Here is a 19,103-nt window from a genome sequence, read left to right as displayed (position 1 = left end):
GAAACGAATACACACGTATAGACAGAGCAGCGTCGAACAACAGAGAGCGGACCACGCTTTGAAAGTTGAGAGAACACTCGCAATTGACGCACCAGAGGCGAGAAAACGTCGGCGTTTCTCGAGCTCGCGCCGTGTCTATCTGCCACGGACGAGGAAGACGTGAGGGGTACGGCTGGAGCCATGTTCAGCATCGTAGGTCCTACAATGTCTCTGGTTATTTTGTTTGAGTTATACCCATGTGAAAAAGACTAGCAAGCCCTGAAGACCCCGAAAGGCGCGTAAAAGAGGCAGAGATGGAACGGCATGGAGACTGAAACCGGCACGTCTCAGCCTCGGTCTAGCAGCTCCTTCGCCGGCGACAGACGCGTGAGAGAAGGCAGAGGGAAAGACACGGAAAAGAGAGAGCATGGCAGGCCGGCTGAAGAAGCACGGCACTTGGGACGTTCTTCGGAAACAAACCGTACTCACTAAACACGTCAGTTGCCCAAGAGGTGCACTGCGAGGTAAAACGCAAAAAGAACAAGTGGATCCACACTTATACGTCCATCTATAGGTATATATATATATATATATATATATTTATATATATATATATTTATATATATATATATACCTATAGATGGAGTGAACGGATGCGTATGTGTATCTGTAGGGCCTGTGAGGAGAGAGAAGAGAGGTAAGGGGGAGACAAAGGCTTCGAATTTGCATGAAACTCGTCTCACTGAGATTGCCGAATCGGAATTACACCGTCGCCAGTGCCGTGCACGATCGTCACGCGGATACGCCGATCTTGGAGAGTCTGAAGAGTTTCTTCCAACCTTTCGTTCACTGCAAAAAGGAAGCAATCCTCCTTCCTCTCTTTCCACAAACAAAAACATTCATGCCCCCGCCCCGCTGTCTTCACCGATCCCACACCTGCATCTACACATGTACCTATATATACCATACATGTATATACATATATACAGCTATACATACATATATATATATATATATTTACATATGTACACCTATACATACATGTGTATACATATATACACCTACACATACATATATATATATATATATATATACATATATAAACATATATATACATATATACACCTATACATACATATATATACATATATATACATATGTACACCTATACATACATATATATACGTACATCTATACACCTATATATACATATATACATACAGGGTAGGGTTATGAGGAAATGGCTTCTACAACTTGGGTACTTCTCGACTCTCGTGAAGGGAAATGGAAGGCGTCTCGTTTTCGCGGGTCTCCGGAGAGTGGCACCATCAGTCTATTGTGCGGGACCGCACCTTTTACCGCAAAACCTTTTTCGTGTCGGCAGAAAAATGTCTGCTCAAACGCTGCGCAGAGACCGCCGTTTTCCGGAGGCGTGTCTCTGCGTTTGAAGCGCCGAGTCACGAGCCACCCCGCGCATTTCCGACTTCCTCACCGATGGACAGAATCGTTCCAACCATGGCATCTGGGTCGATGCTGAAAAGGTCTGCCACGGAGAGCTGCGGCAACTCGTCCTTCGGAACAACAATGTTGAAAATCGGCTCCAAGACCGGGCGCAGCAAACGGCCGATTTTGAGAATGAAAAACGCCACGATGGGGTGGGCGATCGACTGTAGAGACACGCGCCCGCAACCCACGCCCCACGCCCACATCCCCACGTTCCATAGATCTCTAGGAAAACAGGCCGCCCGCTTACAGCGCACGTGCACACAGGCGTGTCCCCATACGCGGGCAGCATCCCTCTCTTGAACATCAAACATACAAAACTCTACGTGTGTGCGTGTGTGTGTGTCGAATCAGATATAAATAAATATATATGTAGACATATATGTACACATATATCTGATTAGAAACAAACATACATGCGCATATGTATGTATATATATATATATATATGTATATGTATTTACGGGAGAAGACTTTCGCTTCTCCTTGGTGTCGTACATGCGCAGCAGGGAAGTGCGTGGCAGTTAGAATTTGCATGGCTTGTCGCGTCGACTCGAAATAGGCAGGCGCCAGAAGAAGCACCGACTTCACTGAGCCAAGAGGCAACAGCCGGGCGACCTCCGCGGCGACCAAGCTCCCAAAGGAGTGTCCGACCTACACCGAAAATGCGGAGTGACACAGACGCCAAACGGATTCAACGCGAGAAACAAAACACACAAGTCGGACGGCTAACACCTCGAACTGCCCCAAAAAGGCACACTCCTACGCATGTGCGTGGCGGCGGACAGTCGCAGGTGCGCACATGTATATGTCCATTTAGTCAGATATATACATATATATACTTGATAGAGAGTACATATAAATGCGCAACGGCAAAACGCAGAGAGTGGTCGATAAAGGGATTTGTAACTGTCCACCTGTCTCTGTCTGCGTGCACATAAGCACACGTGTGTGTATCTGCGTACGATAAGGAAGCGGGGGGCGCAGGCGGACCGCATTCGCACTCACGCCTACTTACATATGTATAAAAACCTATACAAGTCTAAATCTATACCCACATAATTATATCTAAAACATAAATACACTAATATATAAAAATATATATTTATTTATTGGATTTCCTGTATCGACGGAGGGCCATCGCGTTCGACGGGTTCGGTTTCGCTGAGGCATCAGGGGATGTGCGCTAGGAGGCGCGCATCGCCGTTGCTTACGAGGTGTACAGCGGGGAGTTTATTCGCGAAGATGATGTCTTGGACAACGCGGATAGCCTGTCAAAAAAGAACGGAGACAGAGCAAGAGGGCCGGAAGTTCCCGTGGACGCGTGTGGAGGGTCGAGGGAGGCGGCACGAAGGGAGAGAACGTGTAGGTTAGGCTTGAGGAGGAAAGACACACACACACACGCACGGCGAAGCAGAGCGTCCGGGAGGCAAGATTTTTCGTCGTAATCCCCATCGGCTCACTTGTTCGCGGCGTGAGTAGTCTGTCGGAGAGTAGATCGATGCACTGCGGCCAAAGCCGACTAAGTCGACGTTGTAGAAAGTGAACAGCGCAGGGTCCAGAGGGCTGTGTGTGTGCTTTTCCCGGCGTTTCGAGTCTTTCCTCCGATGGCCCTTTTCCTCGCGCACGCGCTCGTCGCCGGCGCCAGAGGCCTTTTCCGCGCCGGGACTCGGCCCGGCGAAGTTCTCGCGACTGGGGCAACGCCGCGTGCCACACTCCGCAGACGCCGGCGAGAACGACGGCGGGAGAGACTGTGTCTCGCGCTTCGCCGCGGAAGTCTTCGCTCGCCTGGAAGAACGGCGCGCACGGGCGCATGCAGAAGAAGCGACGCAGGCTGGAGGCGGATGCGACTGCGCGCTCGGATTCACGCTGGCGCTCTCCTCTTTCCAGGCGGGCGAGGAACCTACAGACGCATCCAGGAAACACGATAAAACATCCGAAAAGAACGAACCACTCATGCAGATCCCGTGGATCACCACGACGTGCTCGGGCCCGGTGCCTAAAGGGAGCAAAAAGACATGGACGCAGAGAAAAGTGACGAAAAAACGAGGAAACGGACGAAGAAAACCAATGAGCGAAAGAAGAAACAAAGAAGACGCCCGAGACAAAAGACAAACAGACAAAAACTCCCGGGGTGTCCCAGACACCACATTGGGTCCGGGTCTCTTTGGAAGCAGCCACGAGCTCGCAGAGGTCGAATGGACGCAGAGGCACGATCACGCATGCTAGTTCAGTCCTACATCGGTATCTATACATATATATGTACATTCATGTACAGAGGTATTTCGTTACGTGTATGGGGTCCAGGATCGAACCGCTGGAGAAGGAGAACATTACAGATGGGTTATCAGGAAGAATCCCTTACACATTTATGCCTCCACAAAGGACTCCGGCGTCAGCTCGAACACTAGCTACATCTTTCCTCACTCACGGGACATCTCCGCATTCACATATATCCACATATACACGCATATTTACAACATTATATATATATGCATCTTTATATATACATCTTTAGACATATATATATATATATATATATATATATATACACCCATCTTTATATATGATATATGGATCTTCATATATATATATATATATACATCTTTATATGTGATATTATGCGTGCATTTCTGTCACACAGGCTGTGTGTGCTCTTTCTGTGCGTGTAGAGGTTTTCTACCCTAGGTCAGCTGAGAGCAGGAGGAAGGCCAGGGCGCTTGCGAAGCCTGCCAGGTCGGTGCATGCGTTGTCTTTTTCTTACCAACTGTTGTGTAGAACAGGCGGTCTCGGGGCGTCTGGGACGCACACAGAGGATGATGGATGCGTTTCCCAGGACTCCCTCGAAGTCTGTTTGGTCTCTGCCGTTCCGCATGCATGTTTCGATCTCCAGCTGCCGCCTCTGATAGCGGAAGAGCGTTGCGACGCAAACCCGCCTCAAACCGTTTTCTGCCGGCTTCACCAGGTTTGCCGTGCTGGAGTGTCTGTAAGTCGTGAACGGGGCTCTCTGAGGTTCCTGCTTCGCGCGCAGAATCGCCAAGTGCATGCGCTCTCGGTTCTCGCTTCTCAGCCTGAGCGCAGCCTCGCAGGGTGTTTCCGTCGTTTGCTTCTGTTCCAGGCTGCGTCGAAGAGTTCGGCTCGCGCTCGCCCATCTCCTGTTTCCTCGGCGTCTCCTCTTCCGCACCACTCACCGCGAGGTTGACGAGGCGAGAGCTCGCGAGAAATCGGTGCATGATGGCAGCGGTCGAGACAGCGCGGACGCGTGGAGCATCTCTGCCGACTTCTGGCCTTTCTAGCCCTCTGTCGCGTCGGCTTTTATCGCGCCTCTTCTCTTTGCATGAGTTTCCCGCCGCCTCGGGTTCGCGTGCGTCTCCTTGTTCGCGTTTTCCGCGGCTTCTGCCACGGTCATCCAGCTCGGCCCTCGACACCGGTGAGGGCCGCCCCGCTCCAGAAGGACACGAACAGACGGGGGGATGATGCGGCGCGGAAAGGTAGCATCCGAGGAGCTCTGTGGAGATTTCTTCGACGAAGAGGGCGCGCGCGAAACTCTCGCCTCGCCCTGGACCGTCGCGCAACAACGCGGCCAAGACGTCGCCTGCCGGGCTGTCTCCGAACGGATGGCAAAACAAAGCAAAGTTGGAAAGGAGCGAAAATAGCGCATGCGTCTGCCTCGCGGTCTGGCGTGACCGCAAAGACAACACAGGGAAGGAGAAGCCAGGTGGCCCCGAGGCGACACAAGAAGAGACAGAAGAGGACGAAGAGGGAAACGAGGAAAAGCAACTCTGGGAGCGAGGCCGGAGTGTCCGTTGGGACTGACTGAATAGCCTCGAGAAGGAAGAACGGTGTTTTTCCCTTTTTTCTTCCTCTCTGGAGACGCCACCGCCGGGCAAAGACCTCCCCGACGCAGCGGCGGGGTGATTCTCTGCCTGGCGAGAAGCCGAGCAGGAAGGCGACTTCGTTCGCCGCCTCACGAAAGAAGGAAGAGAAGGAGGCGTCGAAGAACGCGAAGGCTGAGAGAGAGCAAGGAGGGGGGAAATGCGCATTCGCTCGGTCTCCACAGAGATCGAAGAGACGTACAGGCGTTCGCGTTTCTCGTAGACCCACGGCGACTGGTGAGGCTGCCCTCGAGTCGCGAGGGGCGAGAAGAGGCAGAAGTCGTCACGTCGCTCCGTCGCTTGCTCTCCACAGAACGGATCTGAGACGGGAAAGTTCCCAGGCGAAGTGGAATTCGAGGGACAGAGCGAGCACGGGTGAGGGAGAAGACGAAGGAACGGCGACGGGCCGTGCACCATGTTGGCGAGGCCTTGGGATGGAGTTCCCGCCCTGTAAACGTGGAGGGACCGCCGGCGCTCTCGCGAAGACTCTCTCAGCATTTCTTTTCCTTCTCTCCGCGTCGACTGCGTTTGCGCTGGGAAGCCCTCGTAGACAGTGTGCAGGTGCCGCGAGACGTTGCGTTCTCTTGCCGCGCTCTCACGCTCTTCTCGCCCGTCGTACCACTTCGCCTCCGTCCCTCTCGCGCCGAGACGCAAAGGCGGAGAAAGAGACGAAGGAAACGGAGAAGGAGAAGAAGGAAGAGAAGAAGGAGAAGAAGGAAAAGGAGAAGGTGAGGAAGAAGGCATTGGAGAAGACGTCGGAAAAGGAGACGAAGACGGAAAAGGAGAAGAAGGAGCTGAAAGAAAAAAGGCACAGGAGGAAGTCCTGCCCAGGCCGTGTGCGTCGACAACCATCGTGTCTGCTTCCTCTCAGTATAGAGCCACCAAGAAGAGACGAAAAGGGATTCTCTCCGTTCCCTCACAACGAACAGGGAACGCGAGATGCTTGCGCGAAACGGAGAACTGCCTGACACCTGTCCAGGGGGAGGCTCGCGCGCAGGGCTGGGGCCTCCACTTGAAGAAAGAAGGGGAAAGGGAGTTCGTGAAACGAGACAGAAAGTCGCTGTCTGTCGCTCACTAGCCTCACACCGATTTGTGTACTTGGCGCCACATCTCGATTCCTATCAGGTGCATGCAGGCTTGGGCACGACAGGTCCAACGTGGAGATCCCATTACAGCACTGGTAAGGCACCGAAACTGCGAAGGGAGGCGAAACAGAAAACGAGCGAGTGGAGCAAGAAGAGACTCCTGGAAAGACGTCTCGTCTCGCGCATGTGTCTTGCGCCTTCTTGAGGGCCGCTGCTCTCTTCTTCGAGGCGACCTGCGTCGGCTGCGCTCGTAAAAAACGGCGCCGAAGCGCGTAAGCCATGCATTACGCCTAGACCATAACCGATGTGGAATAACTTTAATGCGGCAGGATATTGAAATCCAACGCTTTTAGCTCCACACGGACCTGCGTGAACGGCTCGGTGAGGAAGTCACCCCCACCTGCCATGAGGGTTGGTCCCGCCCCCGCGGGAAAAAAGGAAAACGGTAAGACACAAAGTGAACTGGAGAAAGCGAACCGAACTCCCATCGGGTGTACAGACACCCCGCGCACCCGGTGACGCTCTTTTTGGCTCTCGGGTCTCGAGCACTTTTTGCAGAATGTGTCACGGGGCGAAACGGACAAACGCAATGAAGTCAGAGTGCGTTCGCCTTCACTGGCCGCGTTGCCTCACGACTGCCTTTCTCGTGTCTATTTCTCTCGCAAAAACTGGCCTCCAGGACAGGGCCCGGAAAAGCGACAAAGAAGCCTGGTGGGTGTTAGGAAAAGCGCCAACGAAAACGCAGGGGAGAGGGGTCCCGTTGAGCGCCTGTCCGGTGAGGCTTTTTGGCAAATTCCCTTCCGGTTTTACCTCCGCTAGCTCCATCGCGCCGGTTTGCACTTTCGAACCTCCATAGAGACTCGTTGCGTCACAGTGACAGAGTGAAAAGAACCAAAGGCGCTGCGCGGCTCTGGGAGTCGCAACCTCGTCCGGGGAACAGCCGACCAAGCGGAGAGCCAGCGCGACGCCAAGCGTGTGGATCCGCTGACTCTGAGATGGACAGTTTTGGATGGTGTTACTTTTAACACTGCGTAATTTGCTAGAAAATACCATTCTTCCGTAGAATAAACGTGGCAAACGGACGGCTGGAGACAGAATCTGTTTGAAGGAGCTATCGAAGTGTCTTCGTGGGCCGTCAGCCCTCGACTGTGTGCAGGCGTTGGGGTTCACTGCTTCTAGAATGTCGGGAGACAAGTCTCGAGTGCGAAACAGTGGAAGCAGCCACTCTCCTCTTTTTTGTGGGGAAGAGGAGGCGGCTACTTCTGAGAGTTGCTCTTCGGATACACCGGCGGAGACGCTCTTTCTGTGCGCGTAGGCGCCTTGCTGTTCGCTCTCGGCCAACCGCCGAAAGAGTGTTCTGGAGGGTCAACGCGGCGCTGGGGACTGCCCTGGAAAACGGGGCTTTCCCCGGGATGCATTTTTCGCTCGGAGCGGCCACTCGCGTTTCCCGTGGCAATCCTCTGTGCTCTCTCCTCGCTGCGTGTGTTGCTTCCCTGCGCACACCCCCGCGATCACAGATACCAGCGAGAGGCCTTCCCCGCGATCGTTTTCTCAGAAGGGAGAGGTTTTCCCGGTACGGCGGGCACGCGTTCGCGGGTAGGCAGCGCACGAAACGACGCACAGACGGAGAAAGTCGCAGAGAACGCGCGAAAAGGAAGACACTTGCGAGACGCTTCACACGTGTCACTCGCGACTCGCTCTTCGGCCGTCTCTCTTCTAGGTTGTCTCGCTGACCGTGAAGTTGGGGCGTTTTTAGAGGTCGTTCCTTAAATCTGGATATTTTCGTCGCCTTGCTTCGCTATTCCCTCGTGCCATTCCTTTTCTCGCCGTTCCTCTTGTGTGCGTTGTCTTTTTCGCAGCGCTGCGCCTTCAGTTCGCCGACCTGTCCACTTTTTCCCGTCCTCACTGTGCCCGTTTTCCGCGACACCTGTTTTGCGGCAGTTGTGCAGCAGCGTATGTACACTCGGCCGAAGTGCGTCTTCGAGCCTCGGGCTTTCCTCGTCTCGTTCGATCCTTTTGGTCTCTGATGCGTTCGCCTTCTCTCTCACTTTGTCGCTTCGTTCAGTCTCTCCCTTTCCGTTCCCCGGTCGCTGTGCACGTGAGTGTCCTGTGTGCATGCGCGGACAGCGCGTCCGAACAGCGAGCAGAGAAGAAGGGAGGCGAGGCTACGTGTCTCCGTTCCTCGGTCCGTTTCGTTCGAAGAAACGTGCGCCTCCTTCTGGCCGATGCGGTGGAACTGCTGCCGTCTGTAAGATCGCTGTTCTCGCGCAGCTCGAGTTCTCCCCTTTCGCGCCTTCGAGTGTCTCGGCAGCTGTCCGGCTGACGACGGGCGCAGGGACTTCCCTGCGCTTTTCGACGCTGGAAAGAAACCCAAAGAAACCACAGACACCGGGCAGATTGCCACGTCTAGCAAGAGAGACCGACAGGGAGAAAAAAAGGGAAAAGACGCGCCAAGCAGGCCTTGAAGAAAGGACGCACGCCGACTCTGGGGCGGGGCTGGCAAAAACAAGCCCGCGTGGAAGTGCTTGCTCTCTTTGGTGGACGCGCCGCCTTTTCTCCCTTCTTTCCTCCACTTCCCGCCTCTGCCTCTTCACTTCACCTCTTTGTGTGCCGTCTGCCCTCCCCCCTCTCCTCTGTTCCGTCTCGTTTGTTTCCACACGCCTCCGATCTTTTCCTCTCTGCTCTCCTCTCGCCCTCTCTGCAGGTGCTTCGGCGTTTCTCTCCCTGCTTGCGCGCTTGCCTCTCTCCGCGCTTTTCTTTTCGTCCGCTGCGACTCTCCGTGCCCTATCGCAGGCCGTTCCCGCAAACTGCGGTCTCTCGCGCGCCCTGCGTCTCTCGCGATGGACTTGTCGGAGGGCGAAGACGCGCGAAGCGTGGGCGGGAGCAGCCGAGAGAGTAACGACAGCATTTGCTTCTGCTGTCGCGGCGGCGGGGAAGTCGTCTGCTGCGAAGGGTGCACGAACTCGTTCCACATCGACTGTCTAGACACCGCACGGCGGCCTCAGCTCACAGACGATGACTGGTACTGTCCGGAGTGTGTTGCGCGCGCCGAGCGAAAGGGCGAGGGAGGCTTGCCGCCTTCCACGTACTTTTCCCTGTTGCCCGCGTCGTGCGCTTCGAACTTCCACCCCAGCTCGCCGCTGAACGCGAAGGACGAGAACGAAGCCCCGACCCTCTCGCCTCTTCGAGTCGCGAAGCGCAGGAGTCTGCGCGCCTCCGCCTCGTCGTCTCCTCTTGTCTCCAGCGCTGCTCCCGACGAACCGCCCTCCCGAGGCCTCGCGAAAGAGAAGCGAGAAAACGAAGAGAAGGGAGAGGGAGAGGCCGAGGGCCGAGAAGGAGCAGAAAGGAGAGGCGAGAGGCGAGAAGAGAAGGACGAGGAGAAAACGGCGGTGGACAGCGGCGAAAGTGGACAAGCGACTAGAGAAGATCTCGCGAGCGAAGCCCCCAACAGCGCAGCAAGTCCCTCGAAGACAGAGCCGCCGCGTCGGGCTTCTTCCTCGGAGACGCCCAGCTCTGTGGCGAGCCCTGCGGGGGCGGCGCCGCGCCGAACTCAGGAGGACGAGAAGGAAGAGAAAAACCGCGAAGGCAGACGCGGCGCCGGCGCGCCGCCCTCGACCGGCGAGAAAGAAGACGACAGGGAAGAACGCGCTGACAGGCGCGAAGGCTCCGCAGGCGCAGATGGCGACGCTCAAAGGGGCCGTGCGTTCTCTCTCGCTTCGCCTTTGCCCACGGCAGCCTCGTCTCGGGAACTGGATCCGCCCCCGCCTTCTCACCCCGCGGCGCCTTCTTCCTCTTTGTCGTCGCTCGCGAGCTGTCGTGCAGGAGGCAGGTGGGGCGCGTCGAGCAGCGGGCCGGGGAGTGGCTCGAGTGGGAAGAAACGACGAAGGCGGGGCGACGAGACGCGGATCAACGTAGGACCCGACTATCAGGTGAGACGGAGACGCCTCGCGGCCGCGCGCGAAAAAAGCGCCGCCCGCCTTCACCTCGCACAGCGGAAAGCGAAATGGAGAGAGACACACCAGCACAGAGACAAGAAATTCAGAGACAGAGAAAAACGTTTACCAGCGGACAGCACAGAGAGAGAGACGAAGGCCAGTCGAGGAGCAGCCACACGCAGATAAGGTGCACGGTTGTTTGCTCGTCTCGCGACAGAAGAGAGGAGGCGCCGTGTGCCGATGTCGATCCGCGAGAAACCGACGAGGACGGAGCATGCGCCGTTAAGAAGCGAAGGCGTCACAATCTCTCAAAAAGGCTCGCGTTGGGAAAGAGGGGAAGAGGGAAAAACGGGTCTCGCGAGAGATGAGAGACATCGAGAGAGGCGCAGACGCCTGGGCTGTGTGTCGCCTCGAAGCGCCTGAGAGAGGCAGACCCGCGCGCGCTGGCAGCGTCCGTGTCGTGAAGGATGCTGCGCTGCCGCGCGTCCTCGCCTTTCCCCCACGCGGGCGCGTTCCGCCTTTCCCCCACGCGTGCGCGTTCCGCCTTTTTGCTGCTCTTTCTTTTCTCTGTAGGTGCCTCGCCTCCCCGACTTTTACTTGTCTCGCACAGACGAGCTGGCCTCGGCGGAAGAGGCGCGGTGCGCTCTGTTCCCCTTCGCCCCTTCGCTCTCTGCGCGCGCCTCTCTGTTTGTCTCGTCCGCCTATCCGGGCTCCTCGTCCTTCGCCTCGGTGCCCTCGGCGTCGTCCTTCTTCGCGTTTCAGGACAGCTACTCCCGGGCGGCTGCGGCGCTCGGAAGGAAAACCCCGTCGCACCTCGCCTGCGCGGCGGCTCGGCCGTTCGCTCCCAGCGCGCACCTGGACGTCTCGCGGGTCCGCTGTAGCCAGGCGGCTGGCGAGGAGAAGAAGCGAAGTCGCCCGGGCGTCGTCGCCGCCTCGCCTTCTGGCGTGTACTTTTCGCCTCCAGTCTTCCAGAGCCTCGACGGCGCTTCCCTAGGAACCCACCCGCCCGGGGGGCTGCTCTTCGCGGGTGTGCTGGCCGTGGGCGAAGACAGCAGACACAGCGCGTTGGAGCCGCGGCTCGTGTACTCGCCGCGCTGTCTCGAAGAGAAGAGACAGCAGTGCCTCGCGACGGGCCGCATGCAACACTGCATTCGGACGCAAGGCGAACTCGCCGACTTTGTCGAAACGTACGTGGGCGCGCGAGGCCTGGGCAAGACGGCAGAGACAAGTCCCGGGAGGGGGGAGAGAGAGGGAGGTCCCAGCACAGACGGGCGAAGCGAGTCGGGAGACACAGACAACCAAGTTGTCGAGTTTGCTGGACACAGGGAAGGAAAAAAAACGAGCCTCGCGTGGGAAGAGGTCCGACGGGGGCGTCTCGAGAGGACGGAGAAACGCTGGAGACGGAGGAGAGAGCAAAGGGGAAAGGGCTGACGATGGAGAGGAAAGGGGAGAGAAAGCCTATGCTTCCAAACGCACACCCTCCGCCCTACCCTGATTCGTGTCGGGTGGTCTTGAGTGTCTGTCTTTCCCAGATGTGGGCAAGAAAGAGGGAAGAGAAAGGCACAGCAGAGAGACAAAGAGACAAAGCAGAAAGGAGAGAGCGGAGGGGCTGTAGAAGACGGGAGAGAAAGGGTGGCTGAGGACAAACACACGCGAGTTCCTTTTTCCCTTTGAAGTGCAACACGCGCTTGAGCGAAACGCCTTCGCCACAGGAAGAAAACACAGATAGGAAGCAACCCTTTCTTTCTCTTCCCTTCACAGGTGTTCGCGCTGCTGGCATGCGCGGCCAGGATGGCAGCCTTTCTCCGCGGAGTTTGCTTACCAGCTTCTGCATCGGGCAGGCTACGATCCGCAACGCGCTCTTCGGATGCTTGACGACCCCGGATTCTGGTAAGAGACAAAGTCGGTCTCTCTTTTTGAAGAAACCTCTCCTCTGCTTCCACTTCCTTGTGCCGGTGGCGTTCTTCGCGATTTGCGTGTACGCGCCACGATCTGGGCGATGCCTGGTCTCTCCTCTCTCTCCACGCTCTCTCAGGATTTCGTGTTCGACACTCTCACGAGAGGCTCCGCCGCGCAGCCTTCGTTTCTTCGCGCGTTTCCTTTTCGATGGCTCTTGCATCTCTGCCGCGTCCTCGCGCGTTTTCTGAATGCAGCTTCAATGACATCTGCGATCCTCCTCTACGAAAGTACGACAACAAGTGGAAGCGCCGAGACAAACGCGGAACTTTCCCCAACAGCCCCTATCCTCCTCCGCTCGTCATCCAAGCGTTCTTGCAGGAGAAGACTCGAGGGTGTCGCCCCGCTTCCCTTTCTCACGCCGCGTCCACGTACATGTCTCGATAAATCAAGAGAGTGAAAACTGCAGAGAGAGAGACCGCGCGGTGACAGCGGAAACGGAAACGGCCGGGCGTGTGGCTGCGGAGAGCTCCGGGGGTTTGTCTCTGGTTCCGTCTTGGAGGGAAGAAAGAGAAAGCAAAAGGTCGACAAAGGGAAGGGATAGGGTCTCCCGCGCGGAGAAGGCCGAGAGGAAGAGAGGCGCGGGAGGCAAGCACGCAGACGGGGTGGAGGAAGAAGACCGAGAGAAAAAGCGCAGAACCGGATGAGACGGCGAGACAGAAGCGAAGGGAAACGACGCTGACGCAGGCTGTCGAGTGTCGCCTTGTAAAATGATCATTTTTGCCGCGTGAACGCGTAACCACCTTGCACGCACACAACACGTGCAGCACTTTGCTTCTTTGAAAAGGAAAATCGAGACTAAACCAACCATCGAAACGCATGCAGAGATATGAGAGGCCGCCGTGGATGCGTGCCTCTATATCGTCATCTACTCCGATCTTTCGATGCATCTGTGCAGATCTCTCTGTGTCTCTCTACTTTTTCCTATCTGCCTGTGCAGATATACAGACACGTACTTCTTTGTATCTCTCTCTGCACATGAGTCTGCCCGTCCGTCTACGCCTGTCTATAAATCCATATATGTCTTTCTGTATATCAGTATCTGTCCTTACCAGTTTATTTACATCTATCTGAATCTGTGTCGTTGAACCGAGGAATATCTATGAAAAGAGCAGAGATGGAGCAGGCGGACGCGTAGCAGATGCGTGTGTATGTCTGTTTCAGAAAAACGAGGTGTATCTTGACGCTTCTTTTTTCCTTTCTGTGGTCTTCAAAGACGAGCGAGTGCCGGCTAACTCGGCCTTGTCTGAAGAGAGGCGTAAAGTTTTCCGAAACCAGAAAGTGGAGACTCTGGTGACTGTCGTGTGGCGTGGACGGCCATTTTGCTTCGTCTCAATGTCCCTCTCTTTTACGCTTTCCAAAAGGGGACAAAGACACCGTCACTGAAAAGCCCCAAAACCCTGGACGCACAGGTTCTTATCGAAATACCTATATCGACACTGGCCTTTGATGTGTGTTTCTACAGTCTGGCGATACATCTATTGCTGTATTACGCATACACGTGTCCTTCCATGCACTTATCTGAGCACATCTGCCCGCATGTGCAGCTGTCCACGTGTCTCTCATATCTCCTGGGCTGCATGCGGCTTGCCTTCGAAAACAGTCTCCAATGCGAAGCAGAACGAGATACCCTAAATGCGTATGTATATATATAGATATATATATGTTTATATATGCATATATGAATATGAATAAATGTATATGTTTATATATGATATATGTATATATGCACGTGTAGATAGGCTGGAATCGACTGTCAAGTGAGCTTGTGTGTGAGAAAGCGGGAGCGGACTTCAAGATTCGGAATCAGCGCAAGCAGCAAAGTGAGAAAGGCCCGTGCACCGAGGCGAGTTCACGCACGGGGGCGTCCGCGGAGCCGCCGATCTCGCCCTTAAAAATGCAGCCCCTATAAGAAGCACCATATTTCTCCACCTGCAAAACCTATATATATATATATATATATATATATATATCCACATAATCCTCTATCTGCATGCATTCATATGTATCTGCGTAAGACGTGACTCGGTAGGGAGCAGCGACGCGCACGGGTTGGAGGTGCCCTGCTCCATGTGGCGATTTGTGTATAAAGGTATGTAATCCTTGCTGAGAGCAGAGAAATCGAAAGAAGGAGAACTCGACAAGAACGCAACGTTTCGTCGCGGAAGCAGACTTCCGAGCGGGAAAAGCGCATTGTTCGGCTCGCTTCTCGAGTTTCGCCTCCCAGGTCGCCTTTAAACACGCGTCGGGAAGTCCCTGCTGGAATGAGAAATTTCGCGGCTGCATGCGCGAGCGCGGTCGCGACCGCCCACAGAGAAAAGGACTGAAGCAAACTCTGGATTCCTTCACAAGAAAGAAGACTCGAAACACCTGGCTCAGCCACGCAGCTGCATATACACCTGAAACTCCGAGTCCCGTTCGTGGGAAAACGAGGGACCACGAAACACAGAAATGGACAAAACTAAGCTCCTAGTATCCAGGCTGCATCCAGGTTGCTGCTACGAGAGCCCAGCGCAAATTCGCGGAATGCACAGACGCAGAAAGTCGAGGGCGAGAGCAGCCAGAAGAGGCTCGGAAAAGGGCTTTTGTCTGCATGCGCCACAGACCCCATTGTCGTCGAGGAAACATTTTAGATTTAGAAACACGACAGCGGGAGGCCGATGCTCTGGATTTTCCGTCAGGCAGCCGCCACAGTTCGCACCCTGTTTCTCTCTTCTCTCCCCTCTTTGCTTTACATGTCATGTGTGCGAATTGCAACTGCTCTAACGACCCGGATTCAAAGAGATGCGCGCACACGTACAACTACGGAAAAACCAATCTACACCCGAATGCGTATATATAAATATATGTATATAAGTAGGCATATGGGCATTTTCTGCTGGGGCTTCTAGAAGGCTTGTTTCAGGATTCTGGATCTGTTTTTCTGTCGCACCACGAAACACTTCACGTGGCGTGTGTTCTCGTGTCTTGGCGCGGTTTTTCTTTTCTCCCGTTTCCACCTCCACACACGCTTCCCTCTGGCGCCACACGAGTCGGTCCCCCTCCATTCTCGCCCCTTCTCATCGAGCCTTTCCGTTTTTCTGTGTATCTGCCGTCGGTCCCCCGCTCTCGCTTCCCGCGACCGTCGAATGCCTTTCCGTTCCTACGCAACGATCGGCTCAGGCTGCGCTCCAAAACCGTCCTCGTCCTTTTCTCCTTCTTCCCCCTCTTCCCCGTCGCTTCTTCTGCCGAGGATGTGCAGCCAGTGAGCGTGGATCCGAACCGGCAAATCTTCGCTTTCTTCTTCTGCCTTGGAGAGGAAGGTGGCGAGGGCGTGCGCTGCCTCCCGTTTTCTCTCCGTTTCCAGCTCTCGCTCTTTCTCTGCTTCCGCCTCGCCATCTCGCTCTTCACAGCGTTTGAGTGTCTCCCAGTGTCTCTCAACCCACTGCTGCGCTACGGCGGTGCACTGCTCAGTGGCCAAAACGACAAGCGCGAGCGCGGTTTTCGCGGTCGCTTCTGTCCCTCCGAGCTCAGCACGCGCGGGCGGGTCGACTCCGATCTGTGCCTCAATCACCGAGACGGCAGGCTCGTCCTCCTCTCCGTCGCCAGTCTTCTCGCCTGCATGCGTGTCCTGGCCGCTTGGAGACGGCGGATGCGAGGGGAGAGAACGATCCGAAGGCGACGAAAGGTTGAAAACCCGGCACGGAAAGTGCGTGTTCGCGCGCAAAGTTGCCCCGGGCCGTGCTCCCGTCCCGTTGAAAGGGCCCGGCTTTCCGCCTTCCAGAGTGTCTCCCAAGCCGGGGAAAGGCCCGGAGGCCACGAAAGAAGGCGGAGAGGCAGCGGAGGCGGCAGGCGCGTGGGGAGAGGCAGAGACAGGCGGGACCGGAGAGTGCCCGTCTCCAGCGAGGGCCTCGTCTTCGCCAAAGAGCCATCGCGAAACGGAAGTTGTGACTGAGCCCACGGCGCTGGCGACGTTCTTCGACAAGAAATCGAGAGGCACCGCAGCTGTCTTTTCCGAGAGGGAAGAAACCGCCTTCTCGAGCCTCTCACGCCGCGACCCAAGAGTCGTTCGCCGTCGCCGCGGAGGCACACTCGTCACGCGCCCAAGAGCGTCGACAACGGGGCGGCTGCAGCACGATGGAGAAGAGACGGAAGGAAAGGCAGACGGAGAGGAAGACGAAGGAGAAAAAGACGAAGGAGAAAAAGACGAAGGAGAGGAAGGAGAGAAAGGAGAGAATGACGACGAACCCGAGGCGGAATCCTTCGTAGGCAATGGAGATGAGGCGCGGGGTTCTCTGTTCTCCGTACCTGATGTTCCGGCGAGCCCCTGGGTTTCCTCGCTCTCGCCTTTCTCCTTCTCCGCTTCTACACACTCCTGCGCTGCACTTTCTGAACGCCCGTCCTGCTTCCTCTCGCCTGCCGACACCTCGCCTGACTCCCTCAGCTCTGGTGCCTGCATGCGAGCCTCGGCCCGTGCCTCTCCCGAGGCCGCCGGAGCCGAGACAGCCGGCGAAGGCGTTCGGTTTCCTTCCTGTGCAGAGACTGGGGCGTCTCCGAGGGTCGTCTCCTCCCCACTCCCTCCAGTCTGCCGCCTTCTCTCCTGTCCTTCGCGTTCGCAGTGCGCACGCAGATGCGCCAAGAGTCGCTGGTGGTGTGCGTACTCGAGACTCTCTTCCTTGAGCAGCTGGAGACGCGCGCGCCGCTCCAGCGTCCGCTGTCTCTCGAGGGCTCTTTGCCGCTCTTGAACGGCCGCGAGCTCCGCGCGGAGCACGTGGAAACCCGAACGCATCTTCGTCGCCGCTGTCTCTACACCTTTCACTGCCGCGGGGCCGAAGCGCGTGACAAGCGACTCCAGAAAATCCGCCAGCGCGTTCTCGCCGTCCTCCTCCAGAAGGCCAGGAGGCGCCACCAAGCCTGTCGCCTTCTCCACGCTTCCACTGCCAGGATACGCGAATTCCGAAGCCAAGACGGCCGCGTCGCCGTTTGCGGCGTGTGGCGGCTCGCCCTGCTGCTGCGCTTCTCCGTGGCCCGACGACCCCTCGCCTGCGGCTGCCTGCGCCACAAGTGTCTCCGTGTCCTCCGGCCCTGTCTCCGCGGTCGCGCGAGCGCGTGACGGCGATGGAGGCGCAGCGCCAGGCGCACCTGCGGTGACCTCGGGAAAAGGCGAGGACGACGCTCCTTTTCCTCTCTGGCTGGGGTCTGGGCGCGCCAAGGGATTCGCAACTCTCGCCTCTGAGAGATGTCGTCCGTCGCGCTCTTCTCCAAGGTCAAGAGACAGCGCTGCGAACTTCCCGAGAAGAGACCCTGAAAACCCGGAAAGAGAAGACGAAGCAGAGAGAGAAGAAGCGGGCTCGATCTCGCGCAGCTTTTTTCGCGTCTCGACAATTTGTTCGTCGAGGTCCCGGCGTTCCTGGAGAAGGCGACACTTTTCCAGTTTCGTCTCTTTCTTTTCTGCCAGCAGGCACAGGACAGTCCGCTGCATGCGGTCGATTACACTTTCCAGGGACGCGCGCTCGAACGTTTTCACGGCGTCTCGAATCTTCGCGTCTTCCCCAAGGGCGCCTGCCTCGGTGGGGGGCCTTGTCTCCGCGGGCGAAGACAGAGAGGAAGTGCCGGAAGCGTCACCGGAGTGAGCAGAGCGCGAGACAGGCGGCGCGGGTGTACGTACACCGCCTTCACTGCATGCGGCTTCTGTCTCCCGAGAGACAAACGAACAGGAGGAAGAGCCAGGGTCTTGAGCAACAGAGCGAGGGCCGTTGGACTCCTCTGGGGAGAGGGAGGAGGCCGGTCGGGTCTCGTTCACATCGGGTTTCTCTGCAAAACCAGAGTCTCTCTGCTCTTCACGTGCGTTTTCTCCTGCTCCGGAAAGATCTCGCTTCTTTGTCTCTTCCTCTCCCGATGAAGCCCCTCGACGACCGTCACAAGACGCGCCTTCGCACGCAACAGCTTCTCCCTTCCTGTGACCTCTCTCTTCTTTTTCGTCTTCCTGTTCTGTTTCTTCTTGCTCTTCGTTTTCTTCCTTCTTCTCCTGTTCCTCACTCTTTTCTTTGTAGTCGGCAGAGCCTGCTTCCTCTGTTTCCTCACGTTTTTTCGTTTCTCCTTCCTGCTCGTCTTTCCCGTCGCTATCTCCGCCAGATCCGGTCTCTGAAGAGGCGGCATCACTCTCTTTCTGCTTGTCTCCGCTCCTTTCGTCGGTTTCTCTCGGTGTTCTAGTACCTTCTTCGAGTTTTATTTCTCCTGCCACACACGCGGCTTCCTCTCCTCTCTCAGCCGCAGGCGGCAGCCCAGGAGCGCCCTCCGCACTGACGGATTTCTCGGTCATCTTCTCTCTCGTTTTAATAAAGGATGAGCGTGCAGTTCTGTTTCCTCTTCTGTACTCCGCGCGGGAAAGAGAAGGTTGAGAGGAAATGAGAAACAAAGCAGGCAGCCAACCCTCCCCCAGCCGATGCTCAGACTGTCTCTCCACTTGAATAGGGGTCTCCTTTTTTCAAGAATGAAAAAGAGGAAAAGAAGCAGAAAGGCAGCCGAGGAAAGAAATGGGTTGCCAGAGGTGCCCGCCTCGGGCGAGAGGCGGAAGCGAAGGAAGGAGTGAAAAACGCGAGTCTGTCTTGAAACGAAAACACGACAGAGAAACGGAGGGAAAAGCACCGCCAGCCGAAGATGGAAAGAAGGCTCTCGTTCACAGAAAGACGGCCCGAGAAAAAGAGAAAGAAGAAAAAAAGCTGGAAGAAAAAGCGGGGCGGTTCTAGGCTCGGTAGGAGGGTAGAAGCGACAGAGGCACCGTGACTAGG

The 19,103-nt window shown here is 56.3% G+C and overlaps 3 protein-coding genes across 3 annotated transcripts; 1 reads left to right on the top strand and 2 right to left on the bottom strand.

Moving 5' to 3' along the window:
• Positions 1-1,436: 1,436 nt before the first annotated feature.
• On the bottom strand, positions 1,437-6,101 carry NCLIV_031290 (hypothetical protein; the record flags this gene model as incomplete). The annotated part of the gene is made up of 6 exons (XM_003883325.1): positions 1,437-1,646; positions 1,981-2,136; positions 2,697-2,753; positions 2,946-3,481; positions 4,247-5,085; positions 5,560-6,101. 6 exons carry the CDS (start codon positions 6,099-6,101, stop codon positions 1,437-1,439), a joined length of 2,340 nt encoding a protein of 779 aa, XP_003883374.1.
• A 3,181-nt stretch (positions 6,102-9,282) lies between these two features.
• NCLIV_031280 (putative PHD-finger domain-containing protein) lies at positions 9,283-12,720 on the top strand (the record flags this gene model as incomplete). Its single annotated transcript, XM_003883324.1, has 4 exons — positions 9,283-10,371; positions 10,951-11,736; positions 12,203-12,267; positions 12,531-12,720. The coding sequence occupies 4 exons, from the start codon at positions 9,283-9,285 to the stop codon at positions 12,718-12,720; spliced, it is 2,130 nt and encodes a 709-aa protein (XP_003883373.1).
• Positions 12,721-15,475: 2,755 nt separating this feature from the next.
• NCLIV_031270 (putative glutamic acid-rich protein) lies at positions 15,476-18,634 on the bottom strand (the record flags this gene model as incomplete). The annotated part of the gene is made up of 1 exon (XM_003883323.1): positions 15,476-18,634. The coding sequence occupies one exon, from the start codon at positions 18,632-18,634 to the stop codon at positions 15,476-15,478; it is 3,159 nt and encodes a 1,052-aa protein (XP_003883372.1).
• Positions 18,635-19,103: the final 469 nt, after the last annotated feature.

This window comes from Neospora caninum, chromosome VIII, assembly GCF_000208865.1.
Source record: "Neospora caninum Liverpool complete genome, chromosome VIII".
Lineage (NCBI taxonomy): Eukaryota > Apicomplexa > Conoidasida > Eucoccidiorida > Sarcocystidae > Neospora > Neospora caninum.
Note: the sequence above shows the minus strand (reverse complement) of the source record. Positions and strands in the feature narration are given on the sequence as shown.